The sequence below is a fragment of the Oncorhynchus mykiss genome, chromosome 15, assembly GCF_057628025.1.
Source record: "Oncorhynchus mykiss isolate SJ-2025 chromosome 15, ASM5762802v1, whole genome shotgun sequence".
Taxonomy (NCBI): Eukaryota; Metazoa; Chordata; class Actinopteri; order Salmoniformes; family Salmonidae; genus Oncorhynchus; species Oncorhynchus mykiss.
Window position 1 is genome coordinate 32,005,027 of NC_143036.1, and position 27,908 is coordinate 32,032,934.

The following is a 27,908-nucleotide window of genomic DNA, read 5'->3' on the forward strand; positions in this document are numbered from 1 at the left end:
TACATCATTCCATTCAGCTCATCAGGAATCAGCTGGCAGTAAATCGCAAACCTTGGCTTTATATCTGTTCAAATACTCCATATGGCAATCTTTTCAGCTTGTTTACCAACTCAGCGACGTAGAAAGAAATTGACTACTTCAAAATGGAGAAGGCCTCAATAGCACTGCTTGTGTGCGGACGCTATAATTGAAGGGGATAAGAGTGCTCTTTCTCAGAGTAAACCAGACCTAAATACTGAATCACCTGGAACAGACTGACGAACACTGTCTACAAAGATCTCGTCTCCACCTGCTATACTGTTTTAAGACTGAAGTCAGCTATTTATGACTTATTTTAATAGTAGTTTCCACATTCATTAAGTGGTTAAAATATAACCAATGTCTTGTAGGTCAATGTGCTCTTCGTAATAGGTGCAAGTGTTTGATGCCACACCTTGTCTCTTTAATGCAAAGGTCAGGCTCCACTCGATGTCCATAGGAACAATTTTAGTTGTGTAAAGACATCCTCTTATCTTGTACTGCTGTATCACAAGTCATTACTGTTCAACCTATTTTAATTAGTAATTATGTTGCCTGTGTCCACTCCTCTCTGACAAGACATTTTGGTTCAAACAACTTTATTCACAGTTTAATCAAAACAGGTCACAGATCAGGGTATTTTAACCTAAAAATACTGTAGAACATGAACAATTACTGGAAATATCACTGACTTTGCTGCCCGCGTTCAGTAGCTCTTCAAACCAAAGCCTTTCAGGTTTAACAGAGCATACAATAAATGGATGCGTTCGATTGCAGCAGTGGAATATGGGCACAGTTTTTTACGACATGATTGAGGTAATCTAAGGGAAACATTATGCAGAGGGAATATGGTTATTGATAGACGTGAGTCTTATGAAAGTGATATGTTGTATTGCTCTTTGGCAGTGCCATCTCAAGTTCACATCCACAGAAGGTCGTGTGCAGTAGATATTCAATCATTTTTTTTTACAGTAGATTCAACATAACATATTACGAGGTTCCATTACAAATGCTGCATGTTTCAAAAACGCAGTGCTATGAAAGTTCAGTTCTCACAGTAACGTCACTGTCGAACATAAAAGCCACACCTCGGAGGAAGCAGTCACAAATGGAAATCAGCTGGATTGGCTCTCGTTGTACCACCCTTTAACCAGTGTGGCAGCGTGAGATTGGACCTACACAGTGATGCAATTAGCCCCTCCCCTTTAATGATGACGTTGAACTGTGGACTTAATCATCTCCACTTAGTGATGGCTGGGATCTTCAATAAAATAAAATGTGCTTGTCGGGGTTAGCTGTCCATGGTCTCTCTCGACCATTAACCAGGCATAGGGTCAATTCAGGGTTAGGTTGTCAGGTTGTCAGGGTTAGCTGTCCATGGTCTCTCTTGACCATAAACTAGGCATAGGGTCAATTCAGGGTTAGGTTGTCAGGTTGTCAGGGTTAGCTGTCCATGGTCTCTCTTGACCATAAACTAGGCATAGGGTCAATCCTTAAGTCAGGGACCATGATGGAGGATAAAAATCACAGTAAAAAGGGAGACAAGAAACCATGGGCATTTCAAAAATGTCCTTCATGGTATGGTTTGGATCCAGCTGATGTGAAACATGCACTTGTCGGGATATCCTTCCTCTAAATGCGCAAATGGCTCTCTGGGTCAGGCTCTACAAAACATTGAGACAGAGGGGAGAAAAAAAAAAAAAAATGGGGAGGATGTATCGGCCTGCATGGGCTTGTCTTCCATCGGGAGAGCGTTAGACACAGAGAGCTTTGGGGAACCTGAAGACAAGGAGAGAACAAGGTAGTGTCAATCATGTCTCTATCTAGACAAAACACACATGCAACCCCATGCACTGATGAAACTATATATGTAAGACAGAGGCCCATATGTGCACTAGAGTATAAGCCGGTAGTAACATTACTATAGTAAAACGATCCCACCTGTCCTCGGTGAATCCCTCTATCTCTTCATCATCATCATTCAGCTCCATGTCCAACTCATTGTCAAGACAACCGCGGCCACTCAGGACACTTTGGAAATAAAGCAGAAATATCATGACTCCTTATTCAATCATAGCGGTACATCGGTTTTCTCTGGTTGACAAATTGCTTTTGGAGTTGATCTGTTCAGTCCCCTTCCCTAGCCTTTCGTCCTCCTGGTAATGGATTACACTCCCATACCACATGAGACCAGACGGGCTTTAGCTGCCTCAGCACATCAAGCACCATCAACTCCTGCTGCTGTATAGTGAAAACCACCCCGCCCCCCAGAAACAGTAGAATATGCTAGTTTGGTGTGAGCAATTCATACCAGCAACGCAAGACAGATTTTCTGATTTTATAACAAAGTTGAGGGACCATAGAAACTCATCCACAGGCCACCAACTATTTCATACTGGCTGTAAGAACTAACAAACTCTTGTTTTGTCAAAGATCGCATGGAGACAGAGTGAGGTCCGCTGTGGCTGCTCACCTGACGGAGCGACAGGTGAAAAATACAATCCTCTTCAGCCTCTTGTTGTAGAAGAAGTAGTTGAAGGACCAGAGGCTGCCTTCCTCCCCAAAGGGGTCTGAGTCCAGGTCAGGGTTGTAGCTGAGGACAAAGAGGGGACATATAAATATACTTAATATACAGGCAGCAAACAAGAATCAGAAAACACACTGTACATGTACATTCACACACCTGTATATGTCACATTCCTGCAGGCTAATTTCCTGGTCGATGAAGTTCCACAGCTCTGGCCCCAGGGAGTTGAACTCCACTCCAACTGATGAGTACAGGCTGCCGTTTACTGCATTCGTCACCTGGATGGAGGCACGGTACACAAATCGTTAGAACTTCTCATTCTCCTTACAGATGAATAGACCTCTTTAAGGCCTTTGCTGTATGTCGGATTCAGACTTCTGCGATTATCACGTCACTGTGCGACGTTACCAAATAAAAATCTTGACATCAACCTGGCCAGATTGTACGACTTTCTTCAGGTCTGCAATTGGCTTGCGAGGCTACGTCAGCAGATACAGGCTGTCAGCGGTGCATTTCCCCCTGGGCATGTGCCAACACCAGCAGCGAAAGCCTCAGTCTATGCTTATGCGCGAGTGAAGTGAGTTTGGAAAAACAAAGAATACATCTTAGAAAAAGTTCACATACAAAACTTTTTGTCCGAACTCAGAATCAAAAATCGGCTTCCCCAAAATAACATGGTCGCATGGTGGTATAACGTTTTATTTGGACTGGAGATTCCTCAAAACCCCATCAGGTAGCCTAAACAAGATGATTATTAGGGAAATCATTATTCTTGCACAGCATGCAAAAGTTTCAATCAAACTATTATACAAATTTGACTATTCACAATAATCGTATTATTGTGTGCATACTCTGTGCCGGCCATGTTCCTATTGGTCAGTCACCGGGATCGGCTCGTAACACTAGCCACACGACAAAGGCAAAACAAATCTGACACCGAGAACTTTGCCAGAGCCTACGGCTAAAATCGTCCGGTCTGCAAAGGCCTTCACAGCAGCGGTGTCAAACTCAACTCCCGAAGGGCCTCCGTTGTACTTGTTTGATCAATTAAGATGATTTATCAGTTAGGTTATAATTGAAAGGTTATTGATAAGTCACTTGGTTGTCGAGGTCTTAATTAGACAAACTGAAAGGTGATAAAAAGGAACCAACCAGCAGACACACGGCCCTCCAGGAATTGAGCTTGACACCTCTATCTTACAGCCTGTGATATTCCATAAGGCCCTTGTAGAAAATTCACCATCTCCCCCTTATGTGTATGGCTTTGTAACAATGTGCTCCCGGGACTTGCATGGGAGGATTCAGAGCATCTGTATGTGAGCAATTCTGAAATGAGCCTTGAACAGCTGTTTTAATTGAGCTGGTTTAAAGTCATCCCAATGTGGTCTAATCATGAGAGGAACGGAGGTAGCGCTACTGACCCAGTTGAGGCTGGGCTCCCGGCTGAACTCGTGGCCCCGAGCTGTACTGAAGTCGTAGTCGGGCCTGAATGACTCGTTGAGCGTGGTGATGAGGTAGAACAATGTCTTCCTGCAACACTTGTCACTCAGAGGGTTCTCACCATCCTCACTGCTCTTCCCTAGTCTGCGCAAAACAATGGAGATGAGTAGAGAGTGGAGTTATTTGGTTGGGAAGTAAAAAAAAGATTATCCATTCACGTGCCACAACTGACAGTGCGATACAACACCAGTATCTACAGAGTAGTATTCATTAGTGCGCACTGTAGGAAAACATTTCACAATGGAAAACAAAAACAGGTAGTCCCTCCCCATTGGTATCGGTTTCATTCCTAGTGATCAGACCCGTGTTATGAAAACATTGTGTGGCTGTGGTCCTTACTGGGGTGGGCTCGTGGCGCTGGACTGGGGGGGCGAGAGGGCCTCTAGGACATGTGGTTCCCCTTCCTGGCAGAACTGCTTAAACATGTGCTTGTCATCACCAGCCATCTTGCAGGAGTAGCTCTCGATCCTAAAGAGAGAGACAAAACCCAGAGTTAAACTGTTGGCATTTCCATTCATTTACTGACTGCGGAGGACATGGGTATTGTCTCAAACTAATCATCTCCCTAATTCAATAATGCAAACCGTACAGTATCTCATCTACTGGCCCTCCCACATTGTATGTTTCTTTGTGTTTATTGCTTTGAACAAGTCTCGGTTGTCTGTTTCATTGAGTTCCATTTGAGGGATGTGGATGGAATGGCACTAGGTTGAGGGAGTCGTGCAGGGTCTGGTCATGTTTATATTTCCCCCCCCCCCCCCCCCCCCCCCCAACCGTAGCTATGCAAGAGAAGAGGTTGTGCAACTCAAACTCTGGCTCAGACACACTGTGGCCCAGTCTAATTATAGGAAGGGGCAAAGGTCAGGTGGGTGAGTGTCACATGACTGGCTAGTTTCCATTAACAGACAAATGGGACTCACCACCTGGATTGAGTAGGTCTTATGTAGCAAAATGTGAAATGGTGTTTACATTTTTTTTTATACATTGGATCAAAAGTGGAGACTGAGCTACAAAATGGTATGTCATATACTGCATTTGAGGAAAGTAATTCTGCCTTGAAAGTTGATCAACTTGTAAACTCACTTTTGAGAAAATGGCCTTTGAATGTTTTGGTATCTAGTGAAGAGCTCTTTGTCTACACCCATCCCGCATCGATCACACCCTCTAAAGCTTTAGCCCCACCCATCTCATTTCGCTCTAGGAGCGCACACTTGACGCTGTGGCCGATGATTTGTTCACCTCTGGATAACATAAAACAGTCTAACCAGCTCTACTAGCAACAATTTCATTACACTTTTTTGCAGACATTTACTGACACCGGCCATTTTCAATGGGTGTTGTACACACGTCACGTAACGTTAGCTAGTTAAACAACAACAAACAAAGTGCCAACAATGCCTAACATTAGGCTCTAACTAGAAAAGCAAACCGCTCTGGGAAACTAATAATAACCTCCGCTAAGGAGCCAGCCAGCTAGCTAACAGTACACTTTAGCTTAACCCTTGTGTAAGGGTAAAAAATTACCCGCCACTATATTTAACAGCAGAGAAAATCCCCAAAATAATATTTTATCAACTTGAAATTATATGACTTTTCCTAGCATGACCCCAACATTAGAAAAAGTGAAACATCACCTTTGTTCATATTTCTATGAACGCTGCACCCACTGGGGAATAAAGATGGTCTTAGGGTCATTTTGACCCGCCAGTTATAAAATAATTTACACACCACAAACACACACACAGAAATAGAGATTATTTTGTCTGAGTTCAATCAGTAGCACACAAACACTTTGTGCATGTGCAGCATCATCCCTCCAGGAAAAAACACGACTCAAGTTCAGACAAAATAAAAACAAAATGAACATTTATTGAAAGCATTGTTTACTAATGGGAATGCAGTCAGAGGCTATAAAAAGGTTATCTTTGCTGTAGTCATAAGTGCACGTTTCAGTGCCCAACAGGTTGCAGATCTGATTTTTTTCAGATACCCAGGAGGAACAAGAGAACAATGATTTAGAAGACGAGGAGGTATCTGAAGACTATGGGAAAGAATACAACCCAGAGCACAATGCATCATCTTCAGATGAGGAAGAAATCCCCCAAGCTGAAAGGGACATTTTTGCTGTTCTTTGACAAAAATATAACTTGGTCCTTGTCACCATGACAACCAGGGTAGGATGGCAGCACAAAATGTCGTAAGAATGACCCCAGGGCCCACAAGACAGGCAGTTGCCCATGCCCAGGACATCGGCTCAACATTCTAGAAGTTCATCACACCAGCCATCGGAAAAAATCTTCCTGGAGATCACAAATTTGAAGAGTTTCTGTAAATATGGAGACAACTGGAAAAGGATGGATGAGATTGACCTGCGTGCCTACATAGGGCTGCTAATCTTAGCAGTTGTGTATAGCTCCCGAGGCGAAGGGCTACATGTAGTGTCTGAGATGCTGTGAGTGGAAGGACGATTTTCCGAATGCTACGATTTGATAGCATTGAGTCAAGACGTGCAAGATGTGAGAGAAACTGGCAGCCATAAGAGAGGTCTGGGAGAAGTGGGTGGAGCTTCTGCCATACCTCTACAACCCTGGGCCTGAAGTAACAGTGGATGAGCAACTGGTTCCATTCAGAGGTACATTTTTATTTTCATATCTGAAATGTGATTTTCACTGTTCATTTTATTATATATTGCTGTAAAATCATTGATTTGTGATTGTTTTCTGTGACATTGATACTAATTGCTGATAGTAATCTCTTTTGTCCAAAGGTTGCTGTCCTTTGCAGAAGTATATGCCCAGCAAGCCAGCAAAGTATGGCATCAAGATATGGGTGGCCTGTGATGCACAATCCAGTTACGATTGGAAGATGCAAGTCTACACAGGGAAGCCGACCAGTGGAGGCCCGGAGAAGAACAAGGGGATGCGGGTTGTGCTTGATGTGACAGATGGACTGAGGGGGCACAATGTCACGTGTGACAATTTCTTCACTTCTTATGAAGTCAGCCAACAGCTCCTAAAGAGGAAGATCACCATGGTTGGCAGTTAGAAAGAACTCCCCCTGCACTCCTCAACAAGGGGGAGAGAGACCTTCTCCCCCATCACCACTAGTTTTTTACCTCCCAAAGAGGAACAAGAATGTGGTCCTCCTGAGCACACTGAACAAAACGGCTGAGATAAGTGATCGTGAGGACAGGAAGGCAGCCATCATTCTGGACTACAACCACAACAAAGGAGGGAGGCCTGGACAAGTTGATTGGAACTTACAGCTGCAGGAGGATGACAGCCTGCTGGCCCCTGGTCATCTTCCATAACATCATTGTGTCCTCATACAATGCCTTTGTGATATGGAACAAGATCAACCCTACCTGGATGCCTGATAAGCGGAACAAGAGGGTGTTCCTGGAGCAGCTGGGAAAGGCACTTGTAATCCCACACATTCAAAGAAGGGAGCGCCTCCCCCGCACAGCAGCCTCTGCAGCGCTTGTGAAAGCTGTTCTGGGGGCTAAATCTTGTCCTGATCCACCTGTAGCTGGGGCACGTCCTGATCCTCCAGCTGCAGCTGGGGCAGGCAAGTGGAGGAGATGCCAATTCTGACCCCCAAAGAAGGACTGTAAAACAAATACTATGTGCTGCACATGTGAGAAATACACCTGCAAAGTCCATGCACACACACTTACATACTGTCCTACATGTGCTAATTACACTTGATTTATTTTCTTCACATTTTTTTTGTATCAATCTAATGTGTTTATACACCTTGTGGGTGGGGGCAATGGTTAAAAAAAAAATGGGAGAAGACTAGAATTTTGTAGTTTAATTCCTCATTGCTCAGTATAAGAATATCACTATGTTGCCAAAAAAGTTCAAGACTAACGGTTTCCCTTCAATAAAATGTGTTCAAAACTACTTTCTGCATATTTCTGCTACACAAGTGCTATCTCTCGCTAAAATATCTGTTTACACCTATGCAGTCCCTTTAACAATAATAATAAACCTCTACTTCAAATCAAATCGTATTTGTCACATACACATGGTTAGCAGATGTTAATGCGAGTGTAGCGAAATGCTTGTGCTTCTAGTTCCGACAACGCAGTAATAACCAGAGTAATCTAACCTAACAATTCCAAAACTACTACCTTATACACACAAGTGTAAAGGGATAAAGAATATGTACATATAGATATATGAATGAGTGATGGTACAGAGCGGCATAGGCAAGATGCAGTAGATAGTATTGAGTACAGTACATACATATGAGATGAGTAATGTAGGGTATATAAACAGTGGCATAGTTTAAAGTGGCTAGTGATACATGTATTACATAAAGATGCAGTAGATGATAGAGTACAGTATATACATATGAGATGAATAATGTAGGGTATGTAAACATTATATTAAGTAGCATTTTTTAAAGTGGCTAGTGATATATTTTTATAATCAATTTCCACCAATTTTCATTATTAAAGTGGCTGGAGTTGAGTCAGTATGTTGGCAGCAGCCACTCAATGATAGTGGTGGCTGTTTAACAGTCTGATGGCCTGGAGATAGAAGCTGTTTTTCAGTCTCTCGGTTCCAGCTTTGATGCACCTGTACTGACCTCGCCTTCTGGATGATAGCGGGGTGAACAGGCAGTGGCTCGGGTGGTTGTTGTCCTTGATGATCTTTATGGCCTTCCTGTGACATCGGGTGGTGTAGGTGTCCTGGAGGGCAGGTAGTTTGCCCCCAGTGATGCGTTGTGCAGACCTCACTACCCTCTGGAGAGCCTTACGGTTGTGGGCGGAGCAGTTGCCGTTCCAGGCGACAGGATGCTCTCGATTGTGCATCTGTAGAAGTTTGTGAGTGCTTTTGGTAACAAGCCAAATTTCTTCAGCCTCCTGAGGTTGAAGAGGCTCTGCTGTGCCCGCCAGGCACTTCAATCACTTAAATTTTTAAAATACCTTTTCTCTCTCCAATTTCATGGTATCCAATTGATAGTTATAGTCTTGTCCCATCGCTGCAACTCCCGTACGGACTCGGGAGAGGCGGAGGTCAAGAGCCGTGCGTCCTCCGAAACACGACCCAGCCAAGCCGCACTGCTTCTTGACACAATGCCCGCTTAACCCAGAAGCTAGCCGCACCGTGTCAGAAGAAACACCGTACACCTGGCAACCGTGTCAGTGTGCTAGCACCTGGCTCGCCACAGGAGTCGCTAGAGCGCAATGGGACAAGGAAATCACAGCCTGCCAAACCCTCTCCTAACCCGGACGATGCTGGGCCAATTGTGCGTCGCCTCATGGGTCTCCCAGTCACTGCCAGCTGTGACACAGCCTGGGATCGAACCCGGGTCTGTAGTGATGCCTCAAGCACTGCCTTAGACAGCTGTACCACTTGATTTTAACAAACAATTTGTCCCCCCCAAAAAATGCAGATTTCAAAGTCCCGATGTGGCCCTCGAGCCGAAAAGTTTGCCCACCCCTGCTATATAGGATATGTGCTTGTGTGTGTGTAGGCCTATTTGTAACAGACTTTGTGGTTAAATAAAACATTTTTATCCAGAAACAGTCATTCTATGGAAAACTATGATAGAATGTGAACCTCAAACATGAGACTGTATGCTCTGTTTTGTATCATTATGGGTCCAGTTGAATATTTCTGAGTAATTGCAGACTTTGGCTTTTAATTGGGGTGGAAAGAAGTCAGCCTCAGAGTCAAATTGTGCCAGCTTGGCCTCTGCTGCCATCATGGGCCATACTAATCCAGTAAGCAGCAGGCTAAACACCATCAGTGCCCAGCTGTGAGTGTGTGTATGCTCCATACCACTCTCCATTACAGTATAAAAATAGCCACAAAGGCCTGTCAGAGGACACCCTGTCCTGGGTCACACTGCCCCCATGGGTCAGAACCATGAAAGGAGTCACCACCACCTGCACCGTTCCGACTGGTTCCACAACCTACAGTCCTTTGTCAAATCCCTGCTCCTACTGTTACACCACATCTTTAGCACAGAGACACACCTCTGTGGGAGTTCAGTTGACCATATTATTCTGACAGTTTGTTGTTTACCTCTGTGTTTACATATGCAGTGTCCTCAGCTTTGACTTTACTCTTCATAGGCTGTATGGTTATGGTATTGTTGACGCTCCCAGAGAGCCTCAAAGTGTTAATCTTGCCTTTTTAAAAATACAGCCTATCAACCCAATAAGAAATACACCCCCGAAGAGAGGCACAGAATGCATGCACCATCCACAGAGGAGGTAGGGTGAGAGGTGTGTTATGGTCCATGAACAGCTGATCCTGTAGTAGTAGCAGCCTACAGTTCCATCTGTCACCATGCACTTGCGGTTCACACACAGGCCTACTAAAGGACAGTACATTTAGTAACTGTTTGGACACCTACTCATTAAAGAGTTTTTATTTGTACTATTTTCTACATTGTAGAATATATTAGTAAAGACAAACTATGAAATAACACATGGAATTGTAGTAACCAAGTGTTAAAATATATATATATTATATCCGTCAAAGTAGCTACCCTTCGCCTTGATGACAGCTTTGCACGTTCTTGGCATTCTCTCAACCCGCATCAATCAAATGTATATATATAAAGCCATTTTTACATCAGCCGATGTCACAAAGTGCTACACAGAAACAACAGGGTTGCCTAAAGCCCAAACAGCAAGCAATGCAGAAGCACGGTGGCTAGGAAAAACTCCTTGGATAAGGCAGGAACCTAGAAAGGAACCAGTCTCAGAGGTGGCCAGTCCTCTTCTGGCTGTGTCAGGTGGAGATAACACTACATGGCCAAGATATTCAAACCTTCATAAATGACCCACAGGGTCAAATAATAATAATAATCAAAGTGGTTGTAGAGGGTGCAACAGGTCGCTTTCATAGCATCACCTGGAATACTTTTCCAACAGTATTGAAGGAGTTCCCAAATATGTTGAGTATTTGTTGGCTGCTTTTCCTTCACTCTGCGGTACAACTCATCCCGAACCATCTCAATTGGGTTGAGGTCGGGTGATTGTGGAGGCCAAGTCATCTGAAGCAGCACTCCATCACTCTCCTTATTGGTCAAATAGCCCTTACACAGCCTGGAGGTTTATTGGGTCATTGTCCTGTTGAAAAACAAATGATAGTGGGACAAAGAGCAAACCAGATGGGATTGCGTATTGTTGCAGAATGCTGTGGTAGCCATGCTGGTTAAGTGTGCCTTGAATTCTAAATAAATCACAGACCGTATCATCAGACCAAAGGACAGATTTTCACCGGTCTAATGTCCATTGCCCGTGTTTCTTGGCCCATCAAGTCTCTTTTTCTTATTGGTGTCCTTTAGTAGTGGTTTCTTTGCAGTAATTTGACCACGAAGGTCTGATTCACACAGTCTCCTCTGAACAGCTGATGTTGAGATGTGTTTGTTACTTGAACTCTGAAGCATTTATTTGGGTCGCAATTTCTGAGGCTGGTAACTAATGAACTTATCCTTTGAAGCAGCGGTGACTGGGTCTTCCTTTCCTGTGGCGGTCATGAGAACCAGTTTCATCACTGCTGGTTTTTGTGACTGCACTTGAAGAAACTTTAAAAGTAATTTACATTTTCCGTATTTATTGACCTTCATGTCTTAAAGTAATGATGGACTGTCGTTTCTCTTTGCTTATTTGAGCTGTTCTTGCCATAATATGGACTTGGTCTTTTACCAAATAGGGCTATCTTCTGTATACCAACCTCTTATCTTGCCACAACTGATTGTCTCAAACGCATTAAGGAAAGAAATTCCACAAATTAACTTAAGGCACACCTGTTAATTGAAATGCATTCCCGGTGACTACCATATGAAGCTGGTTGAGAGAATGGCAAGTGTGCAAAGCTGTCATCAAGGCAAAGGGTGGCTACTTTGAAGAATCTCAAATATAACATATTTTGATTTGTTTAACACTTTTTTGGTTAATACATGATTCCATGTGTGTTATTTCATAGTTTTGATGTCTTCACTATTATTCTACAATGTAGAAAATAGTAAAAAAGAAACAAAAACCCTTGAATGAGTAGGTGCGTCCAAACTTTTGAATGGTACTGTATGTGTTCGTCATGCAACAGTAAAGCAGGCGTTACAAAACACTGTGATAAGTGATTAGATATGAGGTCATTTTTTTTTGACTGATGATGCTGGTCTAGAGTTGTTATGGTAATTACCTTCCAAGGATGCGAGACTCTCCCGTTTCAACACAGAGTTGAGAGCTCAGAGCTTCAAAACTGCTGTTTTCTAACAGTTTCATTGCTGCCTGTGAGAGGAAAGGGAAATGTTAAAATAGACAGTCCATCAGCCATTTAAGAACTTTTTCACGGCTTCCTTAGTGGGAAAACGGGGTGTATGAATAAAATGTTATCCCTATGGTGTAGTTATTAATCTACTTGACAGGGGCAGGTTGAGCAAATTAGCCCAGTGGAGTAGGTTTTCAGCAATATGTGAATGCAACCTGGTCTCAGAGCATTTTGTATTATTCTGGAAGTAAATCCAAGATACTCCATTTAGTAAAATTTTACTTTTCGTAAGGTTAGTTTGCAGTGGTGTAAAATACTTAAGTAAAAATACTTTAAAGTACTACTGAAGTAGTTTTTTGGGATATCTTTACTATTAATATTTTTTTACGTTTTAATTTACTTCACTACATTCCTGAAGAAAATATACTTTTTACTCCATACATTTTCCCTGACACCCAAAAGTACTTATAATATTTTGAATGCTTAGCAGGACAGGAAAATGGTCTAATTCACACACTTAAAGGGAAAATCCCTGGTCATCCCTACTGCATCTGATCTGGCAGACTTAAACACAAATGCTTTGTTTGTAAATTAAGTCTGAGTGTTGGAGTGTGCCCCTGGCTATCCATACATTTAAAAAATGGTTTTGAAATTATTTGTACTTTTACTTTTGATACGCAAGTATATTTAAGACCCAAACTTAGTTTTACTTTTACTCAAGTAGGATTTTACTGGGTGACTTTCACTTTAGTCATTTTCTATTAAGGTATCTTTACTTTTACTCAAGTATGACAATTGGGTACTTTTTCCACCACTGTCAGTTTGTGGAACCCATCACCCATTTCATATGATATGAATTACAATTCGTATTATGTTACGAATTTGCAAAATATGTTACGCATTTGCAAAACATACATGTTACGAATTCTAGCTAGGTGGTTAAAAGTTAGCTAAAATTGCTAAGTAATTATAAAGTAGCTAAAAAGGTAGTATGTTGCTAAAGTTGTCTGTGATGAGATTGGAACTTACAGCCTTTGGGTTGCTAGACGTTCGCATTATGTCAACCCATCCACCCTGATCAAACACCCTACTTAAGTATCCTCCATCTCTCATGTAACTATACCAAACTTAACATACATACATCATAACATACATCTGTCTAGCTGACCCATCCCGACTAAACCTCTGCTTGCTAGGTAGTTGGCTACAGTAGCTAGCTAATCTACACATTTCACATAAACGTTATTCTTACCAAAGATAACGTCGACGCTCTTTGTGAAACGGAAATGTCTTTACCAATTTCACTTATGTTTCTCTTAGCGGGCGAGGACGAGCAACAGATTTGTTGTTGTTATGCAAGTTAGCTAGCAAGCACCGACTGTGTCAGAGCAGTTAGTTCCTAAACTTCAGCAATTTAAAAATATATTCGTACGAGATTGATTTATCGGTAAAGCTTTTATCGAAAAACTTATTATGCCGATTAAATTAGACATCAAATCCAAAGAACCCCTGAATCCGTCTGACTTGGATTGCAGCGGCATCCCTTTTGACAGATTTACGTTGACCGAGATACGCTAACGTTAGCTTGCTAGCTACAGTTTCTGTCAGATCAAGTCGCCTTTTCTTATCGACTTGATCCCTTGCACTGCTTCTGTTTACTTCGCAAAGTCCCTGTGTAATGTTTGATGAGCAATACTGATCATTTGAAGGCACACCACACACCAGTGTCGATGAAAACGTAATAAATCCACTGTATTTAACCCCCGCCCACTGTAAACCATGAACTACATTTTCCTTGTCAAAGACCACACCTACTTATTTTGAGTGTCGCTTTGTAGTGCTCTGAATGGCTGACAACATGTCCTTATAAACCACGGATGGTTATGATTGGTCAAAATGGTGTGTCGTTTAATAATTCTAGATTGACAGGCGACGTACGGCCCTGTTGGAAGTCAAAGGCATCAATTCTTCCGACAACAAAAGCTGAGTGGCAACCTTAACTGCATGATAACAATGCCTAAAACGAGTTGATTCACAGTCGATTTCTGTGCAGTATTTGTCTGTTCTAACAAGGCAGGAATGACAACAGGGGAAAAATATTTGTACAGATTACCTGCAATCATGAAACACCAAGTAAATAAGACTCAATAACTGTCAGAAAAGCGAAGAAACTGCAAGACCTGAACCCACACAGCTTGTAGTATAGGGTCAGCTCCGATCATTTCATCAGTGGTAAGGGACTGATCGCAATTTATTCGGGGGAGAGGTGGTCCAAAGTAGAGGAGGGTTATCAAACTTTTTTTTCCTTTGGAGGGTTGTGTGTGTGTGTGTGTGTGTGTGTGTGTGTGTGTGTGTGTTTTTTTTAATTTATTGGGCACAGGGGAGGGAGTGCATTTCCCCCCACAACAAACGCGATCACAACACACAGGTTAAAATATTTAAATAACTGACCCAATTACATTAATTTAGGGACAGGTCGAAAAGCATTCAACATTTATGTCAATTTAGCTAGCTAGGTAATTTGTCATATTTAGCTAGCTTGCTGTTGTTAGCTAATTTGTCCTGGGATATAAACATTGAGTTGTTATTTTACCTGAAATGCACAAGGTCCTCTACTCCGACAATTAATCCACACATAAAACTGTCAACCAAATCGTTTCTGGTCATCTTTCCTCCTTCTAGGCTTTTTCTTCTCTTGACTTTATATTGCGATTGGCAACTTTTATAAATTAGGTGCATTACTGCCACTGACCTCGTTCGACTTTCAGTCACCCACGTGGGTATAACCAATGAGGAGATGGCACGTGGGTACCTGCTTCTATAAACCAATGAGGAGATGGGAGAGGCAGGACTTGCAGTGTGATCTGCGTCACAAATAGAACTGACTTCTAACAGTGTGGGTGCAACAATTGAATAATATAGATTTCTACATTTATTTTGCAACGCTGGCGCACACGATGCGAGCGGTGTAGTCAGGGTATTATGCGGTATCCTTTTCTGTGTGCTAACTTTTCATCTATCCAGCATTCATAGTGTTCTCTGTGTGCTAACTTTTAATCTATCCAGCCCTCTATCCACCATTCATAGTGACAATACTGGAAGGTGGATTGTTTGTTTAGATCTGCAATAGGCTAACTAGCAATCATGCCACACATAAACTACCACACATAAAAATCATACCACACAATCATACCACACATTATTAAGCTTTAGCTACTGCAAGCCTATGATATGAATGCCATGTGCACCGGCGTTCCAACTGACTCTGACAGTTGAACTTGAGGTAAGGAAGAATGTTTCAGGCTTACCATAGTTACTCCTATAATCCAACAATAAAATGATTATCTTTATACAAAATATTCAGATACATATATATCTATGTAGCAGACGCAGTAGCCATCTGACAAAGAAATGCATGTCCGTCGATGATAATGGGGGCATGCTCGGTCCTCCTTTTCCTGTAGTCCACAATCATCTCCTTTGTCTTGATCATGTTGAGGGAAAGGCTGTTGTCCTTGCACCACATGGTCAGGTCTCTGACCTCCTCCCAATAGGCTGTCTCATCGTTGTCGGTGATCAGGCCTACCACTGTTGTCATCAGCAAACTTAATGATGGTGTTGAGGATCAGCGTGGCGGATGTGTTGTTACCTACCCTTACCACCTGGGGGCGGCCCATCAGGAAGTCCAGGATCCAGTTGCAGAGGGAAGTGTTTAGTCCCAGGGTCCTTACCTTAGTGATGAGCTTTAAGGGCACTATGGTGTTGACCGCTGAGCTGTAGTCAATGAATAGCATTCTCACATATGTGTTCCTTTTGTCAAGATAGGAAAGGGCAGTGTGGAGTGCAATAGAGATTGCATCATCTGTGGATCTGTTGGTGTTGTATGCAAATGGAAGTGGGTCTAGGATCTCTGGGATAATGGTGTTGATGTGAACCATGGCCAGCCTTTCAAAGCATTTCATAGCTACAGATGTGAGTGCTACGGGTTGGTAGTTATTTAGGCAGGTTACCTTAGTGTTCTTGTGCACAGGGACTATGGTGGTCTGCTTGAAACATGTTGGTATTACAGACTCAGACAGGGAGAGGTTGAAAATGTCAGTGAAGACGCATGCTCGGAGTACTGGTCCTGGTAATCCGTCTGGCCCAGCGGCCTTGTGAATGTTGAACTGTTTAAAGGTCTTACTCACATCGGCTGCGGAGAGTGTGATCACACACTCGTCCGTAACAGCTGATGCTCTCATGCATGTTTCAGTGTTCAGGGTCTCTTTGATTATGCCTGCACATCATGGTTCATCACCAGCGCTGAACATCTAAAGAATAAGCTACAGACTAGGTTTGAATATTTTCCCGGTATTGTTACAAATGTTCCATCCCTAGAATAATCACTTTTCTCCCGGGTAATCTGGTATTTCACGCCCAAACCGGAAGTGTCTTTTTAAAGCACATTAAGCATATTATTATGTCTGGATTTGATAAGACCTTTGATCTGCATGAACATTTATATATAATGCTATCTGAGCCTAATGAGCCCTTCATTAAATAAATGTTTATGAACTCAAGCCCTAAAAAAGCTCACATTTTTGTGCCATTATAGTTATAAACATAGCCTATGCTACCACACACGTATCTGCATGAATCTGCAGGTAGCTAAACAACCAAGTTCAATGTTAGCTAGCTAACATTAGGCTATAGCTAGCCAAGCAAATGTCTTTCTGTCAAAATTAGAAACGTGTCATATCTGAAAATGTAGCTAGCTAGAGTATCTTACCCCTCCCTATACATCATTCATGTATACATCATTCAGATGCCACGGTTGCCCTTAGTTTGAAGATGTATCACAGGTGTTTTCTCAATTTCCTTAGCTATCATACTTGAATCCCAATGATTTCAAAACTCACTCCTCCAGAAAGTGGAGAGCAACACTTACAATGAGGGAAAAAGTATTTGATCCCCTGCTGATTTTGTACGTTTGCCCACTGACAAATAAATGATCAGTCTATAATTTTTATGGTAGGTTTATTTGAACAGTGAGAGACAGAAAAACAACAAAATCCAGAAAAACGCATGTCAAAAATGTTAGAAATTGATTTGCATTTTAATGAGGGAAATAAGCATTTGACCCCTCTGCAAAACATGACTTAGTACTTGATGGTAAAACCCTTGTTGGCAATCACAGAGGTCAGACATTTCTTGCAGTTGGCCACCAGGTTTGCACACATCTCAGGATGGATTTTGTCCCACTCTTCTTTGCAGATCTTCTCATTAAGGGGTCGAGGCTGATGTTTGGCAACTCAAACCTTCAGCTCCCCCCACAGATTTTCTATGGGATTAAGGTCTGGAGACTGGCTAGGCCACTCCAGGACCTTAATGTGCTTCTTCTTGAGCCACTCCTTTGTTGCCATCCACGACCCATTTTCAATGCCCTGGCTGAGGGAAGGAGGTTCTCACCCAAGATTTGACGGTACATGGCCCCGCCCATCGTCCCTTTGATGCGGTGAAGTTGTCCTGTCCCCTTAGTAGAAAAACACCCCCAAAGCATAATGTTTCCACCTCCATGTTTGACGGTGGGGATGGTGTTCTTTGGGTCATAGGTAGCATTCCTCCTCCTCCAAACACGGCGAGTTGAGTTGATGCCAAAGAGCTCCATTTAGGTCTCATCTGACCACAACACTTTCATCCAGTTTGCCAATGAACATCTGAATGATTCAGAGGACAACTTCAGACGGGCATGTATATGTGCTTTCTTGAGCAGGAGGACCTTGCGGGCTCTGCAGGGTTTCAGTCCTTCACGGCGTAGTGTGTTACCAATTGTTTTATTGGTGACTATGGTCCCAGCTGCCTTGAGATCATTGACAAGATCCTCCCGTGTAGTTCTGGGCTGATTCCTCACCGTTCTCATGATCATTGCAACTCTACGAGGTGAGATCTTGCATGGAGCCCCAGGCCGAGGGAGATTGACAGTTCTTATGTGTTTCTTCCATTTGCGAATAATCGCACCACCTGTTGTCACCTTCTCACCAAGCTCCTTGGTGATGGTCTTATAGCCCATTCCAGCCTTGTGTAGGTCTACAATCTTGTCACTGACAACCTTGGAGAGCTCTTTGGTCTTGGCCATGGTGGAGAGTTTGGAATCTGATTGATGGATTGCTTCTGTGGACAGATGTCTTTTATACAGGTAACAAACTGAGATTAGGAGCACTCCCTTTAAGAGTGCTCTATAAAATACCTCTATAAAAGACACCTGGGAGCCAGAAATCTTTCTGATTGAGAGGGGGTCAAATACTTATTTCCCTCATTAAGATGCAAATCAATTTATAACATTTTTGACATGCGTTTTTCTGGATTTTGTTGTTGTTATTCTGTCTCTCACTGTTCAAATAAACCTACCATTAAAATTATAGACCGATCATATCTTTGTAAGTAGGTAAACGTACAAAATCAGCAGGGGATCAAATATTTTTTTCCTCACAGAATACATTAAAAAAAGCTGCGCTAGACAGGATTACCTAGACATACTGAACAGCTCAAATAGACAGAAGTGTACTATATGGCACCAATCCCAACTCATCTCTCAGCATGTCCAGCCCACTCATTATCTCAGCCAATCATGGCTAGTGGGAAGGTTGCTGGCTTTTTCTGTGGCTAAACCAACTAGGCTCGTAATTTAACAATTCTATTTGTGTTTACAGATGGCATACAAGTTTTTACCAAGGCACATGGAAGTTCACATGTTCGAGAAGACATTTCTGCCAAACAACGCATTAAACATTTTTACATTCAAAGCTGCAAAGCTGTCATCAAAGTGCAAAGCTGTCATCAAGGTAAAGGGTGGCTACTGGGAAGAATCTCAAATGTATTTATTTATTTTTATTTCACCTTTATTTAACCAGGTAGACCAGTTGAGAAGAAGTTCTCATTTACAACTGCGACCTGGTCAAGATAAAGCAAAGCAGTGTGACATAAACAGCAACACAGAGTGCAAAATTATATTATTATGTTGTTCAGACTGTATTCATTTTGAATTGTTACATTTATATGCACTTTGTTTATATACATTAAAAAAGTTATACTTGAAATGCACATGTGTAATAGTATCCTTCTTTTTTACATTTATTTCAATTTGTGGGATTCTGCAGTTTTGCTAATTGTTAATTATTTTTCTTTGATATGGAGCAATATTATATTATGGTGTTCAGATTGTATTCGTTTTGAATGGTTAGATTTATATGCACTTTGTTAATATACATTCAAAAGTTATACTTTAAATGCAAATGTTTAATAGCGTTCTTTTTCATAACAAACCAATGCATTTTAAATAGATTGTGGTTAAGGTAGAGTATGATTTCATTTATTAATTTAATTAGAATTGTTTTGACACCAACCATAGTCAAACTATCGCAAACTGTTTGACTTGAAAAAATACAAAACATATTTTTTGGGGAGCCAAAAGAGACGTCTCTTTTTGGTGAGCTGAGCCGAACGAGCCGGCTCACTGAAAAGATCCGGAATGCCCATCACTACCTTTCATCATCTGTGGTCAAAAATCTGGTTTGAGAGCAGTCAAGCCGTGATTGGTCCAAAAAACCTGACCAATTGCGTTTCAGTAGACTGCTACAGGCTATGTTCATTGGCTAGAATTTCCCTCTGTAATTTCTGAATCTTGACATGTAGTAAGTATTTCTTCGGGGGATTTAAAATCTCTGCTCAACTAATTCACTGCGTGTGGCAATGCAGTTCTGCTTGCTCAAAGTCACACCCGCAAATTTACAAATTAAATTTGCATAACCCGTTCTCTGCTCGCTCAACCACATTTCTTCTCTCTCGACTCGTGTTTGCTCCCGCAATGATGTTTCATCTTGCTCTCGCGACCGTTAGATTTTTTTAACTTCGATTTGACTCCATAATTTTGGACCAACAAAATTGATTGTTTAAATGTAAAAATCTGACTGTAGAGTTATTGAAAATGTGTTCATTCTTATAACGTTTTCCGTTCCTAATCCTGATGAACAAACAGCTTTACATAAAATCTGATTATCACAATACAGTCATTTTTGCATGGACACATTATTAGGCCATATTGCTTTGATAAGGTAACTTAGCTTAGCATAATCAGTTTTGTCTGTGTTGCTTCTTCATAGTGGCAAAGATTTAAGCTGATCCCAGATGATCTCATACAACCCCAGCCCATAGGCAAAAGTACTAAGCCTGCCAAAGCACATGTCATTACACGATTCACTCCGTTCCCGAGAGTGTCCCAACATTTCAGTAAGTCCCTTACGTGTACACATGCCTCTCTATTTGTAAATGTAGCGATTCGAGGCAGTGCAAAACCCCAAACCCCTTTCTAACCACTTCTCCAATGACAAGTCTACCTACATTCTTAGAAAAAATGATTATTTAGTGGGGCAAAACAGTATTTAGTCAGCCACCAATTGTGCAAGTTCTCCCACTTAAAAAGATGAGAGAGGCCTGTAATTTTCATCATAGGTACACTTCAACTATGACAGACAAAATTAGAAAACAAATCCAGAAAATCCCATTGTAGGATTTTTAATGAATTTATTTGCAAATTATGGTGGAAAATAAGTATTTGGTCAATAACAAAAGTGTATCTCAATACTTTGTTATATACCCTTTGTTGGCAATGACAGAGGTCAAACAAAGTCTTCACAAGGTTTTCACACACTGTTGCTGGTATTTTGGCCCATTCCTCCATGCAGATCTCCTCTAGAGCAGTGATGTTTTGGGGCTGTTGCTGGGCAACACAGACTTTCAACTCCCTCCAAAGATTTTCTATGGGGTTGAGATCTGGAGACTGGCTAGGCCACTCCAGGACCTTGAAATGCTTCTTACGAAGCCACTCCTTCGTTGCCCGGGCGGTGTGTTTGGGATCATTGTCATGCTGAAAGACCCAGCCATGTTTCATCTTCAATGCCCTTGTTGATGGAAGGAGGTTTTCACTCAAAATCTCACGATACATGGCCCCATTCATTCTTCCCTTTTTTCTTTCCCTTTGCAGAAAAACAGCCCCAAAGCATGATGTTTCCACCCCCATGCTTCACAGTAGGTATGGTGTTCTTTGGATGCAACTCAGCATTCTTTGTCCTCCAAACACGACAAGTTGAGTTTTTACCAAAAAGTTATATTTTGGTTTCATCTGACCATATGACATTCTCCCAATATTCTTCTGGATCATCCAAATGCTCTCTAGCAAACTTCAGACGGGCCTGGACATGTACTGGCTTAAGCAGGAAGACACGTCTGGTACTGCAGGATTTGAGTCCCTGACGGCGTAGTGTGTTACTGATGGTAGGCTTTGTTACTTTGGTCCCAGCTCTCTGAAGGTCATTCACTAGGTCCCCCCGTGTGGTTCTGGGATTTTTGCTCATCGTTCTTGTGATCATTTTGACCCCACGGGGTGAGATCTTGCGTGGAGCCCCAGATCGAGGGAGATTATCAGTGGTCTTGTATGTCTTCCATTTCCTAATAATTGCTCCCACAGTTGATTTCTTCAAACCAAGCTGCTTACCTATTGCAGATTCAGTCTTCCCAGCCTGGTGCAGGTCTACAATTTTGTTTCTGGTGTCCTTTGACAGCTCTTTGGTCTTGGCCATAGTGGAGTTTGGAGTGTGACTGTTTGAGGTTGTGGACAGGTGTCTTTTATACTGATAACAAGTTCAAACAGGTGCCATTGATACAGGTAACGAGTGGAGGACAAAGGAGCCTCTCAAAGAAGAAGTTACAGGTCTGTGAGAGCCAGAAATCTTGCTTTTTTGTAGGTGACCAAATACTTATTTTCCACCATAATTTGAAAATAAATTCATTAAAAATCCTACAATGTGATTTTCTGGATTTTTTTCCCTCATTTTGTCTGTCATAGTTGAAGTGTATCTATGATGAAAATTACAGGCCTCTCTCATCTTTTTAAGTGGGAGAACTTGCACAATTGGTGGCTGACTAAATACTTTTTTGCCCCACTGTAGCTGTCCCCATGGGAGGACCCTTTTTGGGTCGAGGCAGAACCCTTTTTGGTTCCATGTAGAATTATTTTGGGTTCCATGTACAACCTTCTGTGTAAATGGTTCTACTTGGATCCAAAAAGGGTTGTTCAAATTGTTCTCCTATGGGGACTGCCAAAGAACCCTTTTAGGTTCTAGATAGCACCTGTTTTTTCTAAGAGTGTGGGGTCGTTACTATACAGTGAAGCATGGGAACAGGGTCTTTAGGCCTACCAAGACGGAGGGGGTAGTGTAACACCCCTTGTCTAGGTAGACTAGTGAGGCACATACAACACCTCATACAACAATGTAGCACAGTATAGGCAACTCATAGTAAATACAGTACAATTTAATGCACTAGGGATAGTGTAGGTTCAGGAATTGTGAGGGTGTTGTTCACTTTAAAACATTGGTTGCTGCATAGGCTATATCTAATGTCACTTGTAACTAATGATGCAAATATCAAAATGTAAACTGTATGTTTTGTTATTTTCTAATTATGTTCTGTCTTTGCCTTCCTTAAAAAAGACAGTCACCATTTTCCTGTAAACAGCTCTCACACCCTCTAGTGGTAATATGATGGAGCAAGGTTTGGGAAAAACTTAACAGCAGCTTATGGTATACGATATATGTGATTGTTTTTGACATTCAAATGACCTGTATATGAGATCAAAACTACTACTCGTCATACTCAATATCAATCTCTGGACTTTCAACTTAGTTCAAGCATCTCCATAATGCATATTTTCTCTCCAGCAATCCCACATAACATCATTGCAGAGCACTTCATTCGAGGGCTTGGCCAGCCCACACACGTCAATGAATCCCTGCCATGAATATAATAGGGGCTGCTGCCTACATACAGACTTGAAATCATTGGCCACTATAATAAATTGATCACTAGTCACTTTAATAATGCCTCTTTAATAATGTTTACATACAGTGCCTTGCAAAAGTATTCACCCCCCATGGCATTTTTCCTATTTTGTTGCCTTACAACCTGGAAATTAAATAGATTTGGGGGGGGGGGGGGGTTGAATCATTTGATTTACACAACATTTCTACCACTTTGAAGATGCAAAATATATTTATATTGTGAAACAAACAAGAAATAAAACAAAAAAACAGAAAACTTGAGCGTGCATAACTATTCACCCCCCCTAAAGTCAATACTTTGTAGAGCCACCTTTTGCAGCAATTGCACCTGCTAGTCTCTTGGGATATGTCTCTATAAGCTTGGCTCATCTAGCCACTGGGAATTTTGCCCATTCTTCAAGGCAAAACTGCTCCAGCTCTTTCAAGTTGGATGGGTTCCAGATGGTGTACAGTAATCTTTAAATCATACCACAGATTATCAGTTGGATTGAGGTCTGGGCTTTGACTAGGCCATTCCAAGACATTTAAATGTTTCCCCTTAAACCACTCGAGAGTTGCTTTAGCGGTATGCTTAGGGTCATTGTCCTGCTGGAAGGTGAACCTCCGTCCCAGTCTCAAGTCTCTGGAAGACTGGGACAGATTTCCCTCAAGAATTTCCCTGTATTCAGCACGATCCATCATTCCTTCAATTCTGACCAGTTTCCCAGTCCCTGCTGATGGAAAAACATTAGGACTGTGTTCTTGGGCTTATGAGAGGTGTTGGGTTTGTGCCAGACATAGCATTTTCCTTGATGGCCAAAAAAATACATTTTAGTCTCATCTGACCAGAGAACACATATGTTTGGGGAGTCTCCCACATGCCTTTTGGCAAACACCAACTCCCACATGCCTTTTGGCAAACACCAAATGTGTTTGCTTATTTTTTTCTTTAAGCAATGTATTTTTTTCTGGCCACTCTTCCGTAAAGCCCAGCTCTGTGGAGTGTATGGCTTAAAGTGGTCCTATGGACAGACACTCCTATCTCAGCTGTGGAGATTGCAGCTCCTTCAGGGTTATCTTTGGTCTCTTTGTTGCCTCTCTGATTAATGCCCTCCTGACTTGGTCCGTATGTTTTCGTGGGTGGCCCTCTCTTGGCAAGTTTGTTGTGGTGCCATATTCTTTACATTTTTTAAGAATAGATTTAATGGTGCTCCGTGGTATGTTAAAAGTTTCAGATCTTTTTTTATAACCCAACCCTGATCTGTACTTCTCCACAACTTTGTCTCTGACCTGTTTGGAGAGCTCCTTGGTCTTCATGGTGCCCCTTGCTAGGTGGTGTTGCAGACACTGGGGCCTTTCAAAACAGGTGCATATATACTGAGATCATGTGACAGTTAGATTGCACACAGGGGGACTTTATTTAATTCACTATGCGACTTCTGAAGGTAATTGGTTGCACCAGATCTCATTTAGGGGCTTCATAGCAAAGGGTATGAATACGTATGCACACACCACTTTTCTGTTTTTTTTAATTTTTATTATTTTTTAAACAAGTTATTTTTTCATTTCACTTCACCAATTTGGACTATTTTGTGTATGTCCACTACATGAAATCCAAATAAAAAAAACATTTAAATTACAGGTTGTAATGCAACAAAATAGGAAAACGCCAAGGGGGTGAATACTTTTGCAAGGCACTGTATCTTGCATCACTCATCTCATATGAATATACTATATTTTATATCTATTGCATCTTGCCAATGCCGCTCTATCATTGCTCATCTATATATTTATATGTATATATTCTTATTCCATTTCTCTACTTAGATGAGTGTGTATTAGGTAGTTGTTGTGGAATTGTTAGATTACATGTTAGATATTGCTGCACTGTCGGAACTAGAAGCACAAGCATTTCGCTTCATTCTGCACTAACATCTGCTAACCATGTGCATGTGACCAATACAATTTGATTTGATCATGTGATGGGCATGATTCTCCTCCTTAAATAATGGGAAGCTTTTCAGTATAATTAAGAAACTGAATGGAATTAGAGAGGATTCAGTCTGCTTTCCACCAGACACTGGGAGAATAATTCAACTTTCAGCAGGACAATAACCAAAAACACAAGGTCAAATCTACACTGGAGTTGCTTACCAAGAACACAGTGAATGTTCCTGAGTGGTTGAGTTACAGTTTTGACATAAATCTGCTTTACAATCTATGCCAAGACTTGATAATGGTTGTCTAGCAAAGCTCTTAGAGACTTAACCAGAAACATTCACAGCTGTAATCGCTACCTAAGGTGATTCTAACATGTATTGACCCAGGGGTGTAAATATGTATGTAAATGAAATATTTCTGTATTTATTTTTCAATAAATTAGCAAAAATGTCTTAAACATGTTTTCAATTTGTCATTATTTGCTATTGTGTGTAGATGGGTTAGAAAAACAATACATTTAATACATTTTGATTTCAGGCTGTAACACAACAAAATGTGTAATAAGTCAAGGGGTATGAATACGTTCTGAAGGCACTGTAGCACCGAAAGATAATCTATAATGGCTTACTTAAACAATCTTAATTGCATTTTCTTGGAGGAGAGAAAAATCAATGATAACCAATTGCAATTTTAGCATATAAATCTTGGTGGGGGGGGGGGGGGGGGGGGGGGAACAAAAATAGTGGGATGCATGCCAGCAAAGCCACTACACAACACAACACTAAACAATACATTAATTGCACTATAACGGTGACAGGGCCTATATAAAGCAGTCCCAACAGCAGTCCCAACATTGCACCACTGCTACACCTGGCTATCAGCGGAGCCTTGTCTGGCAGCGAAACAGTTAATTCAGCCTAATTTATTGCCTTTTAATTAAAAAAACATAGCTGATATGGCTGACTTGCTTAAACAAATGTGGTTTCTATTGACAATTGAGATGTACAAACTATGGCATAAGGGGATGACAAGTGGATAAGAGGCAATCTGTAATTTTGATTAAGACATTAATGAGCGAGCTAGGACGGACATAGTCAATATAACTATTTGTTCAGCACTTTTGAAATGTACAGCGACAGAATTCAGAATATGAGGGTGCCTACAGTTTTCTCCCTGTACACCAAGTCAGAATTATAGGACAAATAAAGGGGGCATATAAGCAGACAATGAAAGCTCTTACGACCACTGTGCCACCTTCCTTTTCCTGTTCAAGTGAGCACAGCACAACAAGGTGAGTCCAAAAATGTATTGTATGTTGCTGCATAAGTGATATAATATTCCAGGGAGTAATGTATACTGTAGCTGAGAAAGTAATACTAAGTGTATGTTGTGTAGTAAGCTGTTAGTAGCCCATGTGCATCACCGTAATAATTTGGTCTATTTGCCCCTCTTAATTTTGCCTATTGTTCTGACTTGTTGGTGCACATGTAGCCTATAACCTGTTTTAGAGAAATGTAATCATTGAATTTTGTAAAAAGCTTTCATTGTATACTTATATGCCCCCTTTATTTATCCTAAGGTTCTGTCTTGGTGTACAGGGAGAACACTATAAGAACGGCCCATGTTCTGAATTCTATTGCTGTACATTTCAAACGTGTTAAAAAAATAGATATATTGAATACGTTAATCCTAGCATGCTCATTAATGTCTTAATCGAAATTACGGATTGCCTCTTATCCGCTTGTCATCCCTTTATGCCATAGTTTGTAAACTTATATATGACACGTATTAATGCCAAAATAACATGCAAAACAGGTAAAAAAAAGTGTTTATTTTGTTTGCTAAAAATGTGGGGCTCAAAACAGGTCGTTCGCCACTGATGCTGACAATATTGACATGCTTAGTTCAAGATCTCCATCATGATTTCTAACAATCTACCATCTTTCTAACAATCTTTCAGAAGAGTAACACTTTACATTATTTACATTTGTTTCAAAGGATTTGTAAAGGGTTTATAAGTAGTTTATACATTTATAATCATTAGTTTATAGATCGTGCAAAGTTTAGAAATCGGACAAACAGTTCAAACACAATGATAATTTTGAGACTAAAACTGAAATCATGAAAAAAGAGGTTAGTCGAACACAGCTACAGTGCTAGTCAAATCTGCTTTGGTTGTTTTTTTTCACTGAATACAACCTGTCTGCAGGGCAGATAAAACGCATGATCCTCAAACACTGGCACATTCTTCAGAGTGACACCATTGCTCAAAGACTTTGCGTCTAATCCTCCCCTGATAGGCTTTATGAGGGTTCGCAATATCAGAAACTGCGTCGTGCACAGTGTGCTCCCGATTGCTACACCTGCGCCCTATACCTGGCTCACTGGTCCACCTAATGTGTTCTATCACTGCGGTCATTGTACACATTGTTCCAACTCAAATGACACAAAAGTATTCTATCACCTATGTTAGGGTAAATAATACAATATACAATACACATGTTGTTTATATGCTCAAATGCCCATGTGAGCTTGGTTTACATTGGTCAGATGAAACACGTGCTCAAATTAAGAGCAGCTGAACACAAAACAGCTATCTGCACGTGTAACGGCTAGCTAGTTAGCGGTGGTGCGCACTAATAGCGTTTCACATCGGTTACACTCACCCCCCTTTTGACCTCCTCCTTTTCCGCAGCAACCAGTGATCTGGGTCAACAGCATCAATGTAACAGTGTAACTTTAGTCCGTCCCCTCCATCGTGGGTGTCAGTTGTTGATGTGTGCAGAGGATCCCTGGTTCGAGCCCGGGTATGGGTGAGGGGGCGGACGT

General features: G+C 41.5%; 1 protein-coding gene across 3 annotated transcripts; it reads right to left on the bottom strand.

Annotated features, from left to right (window-relative positions):
* Window positions 1-600: 600 nt before the first annotated feature.
* Window positions 601-27,866, bottom strand: maf1b (MAF1 homolog, negative regulator of RNA polymerase III b). 3 transcript variants are annotated; one of them, XM_036944296.2, is made up of 8 exons: window positions 27,746-27,866; window positions 12,217-12,305; window positions 4,385-4,513; window positions 3,967-4,129; window positions 2,702-2,823; window positions 2,492-2,611; window positions 1,960-2,049; window positions 601-1,797 (listed from the first exon to the last, which is right to left on the bottom strand). In XM_036944296.2, exons 2-8 carry the CDS (start codon window positions 12,297-12,299, stop codon window positions 1,773-1,775), a joined length of 732 nt encoding a protein of 243 aa, XP_036800191.2. In that variant the 5' UTR covers window positions 12,300-12,305; window positions 27,746-27,866; the 3' UTR covers window positions 601-1,772. The 3 variants fall into 3 exon arrangements, with proteins under 3 accessions (XP_036800191.2, XP_021418748.3, XP_021418749.3); XM_021563073.3 differs by lacking the exon at window positions 27,746-27,866 and adding an exon at window positions 13,538-14,098; XM_021563074.3 differs by lacking the exon at window positions 27,746-27,866 and adding an exon at window positions 14,008-14,088.
* Window positions 27,867-27,908: the final 42 nt, after the last annotated feature.

Coding starts and splice junctions, on each gene's coding strand:
- maf1b (XM_036944296.2), bottom strand. CDS start 12,299: ATGAAACTGTTAGAAAACAGCAGTTTTGAAGCTCTGAGCTCTCAACTC. Junction 2,050..2,491: donor TTCACCTGTCGCTCCGTCAG/GTGAGCAGCCAC, acceptor TTATTTCCAAAG/TGTCCTGAGTGGCCGCGGTT. Junction 1,798..1,959: donor GAGGGATTCACCGAGGACAG/GTGGGATCGTTT, acceptor CCTTGTCTTCAG/GTTCCCCAAAGCTCTCTGTG.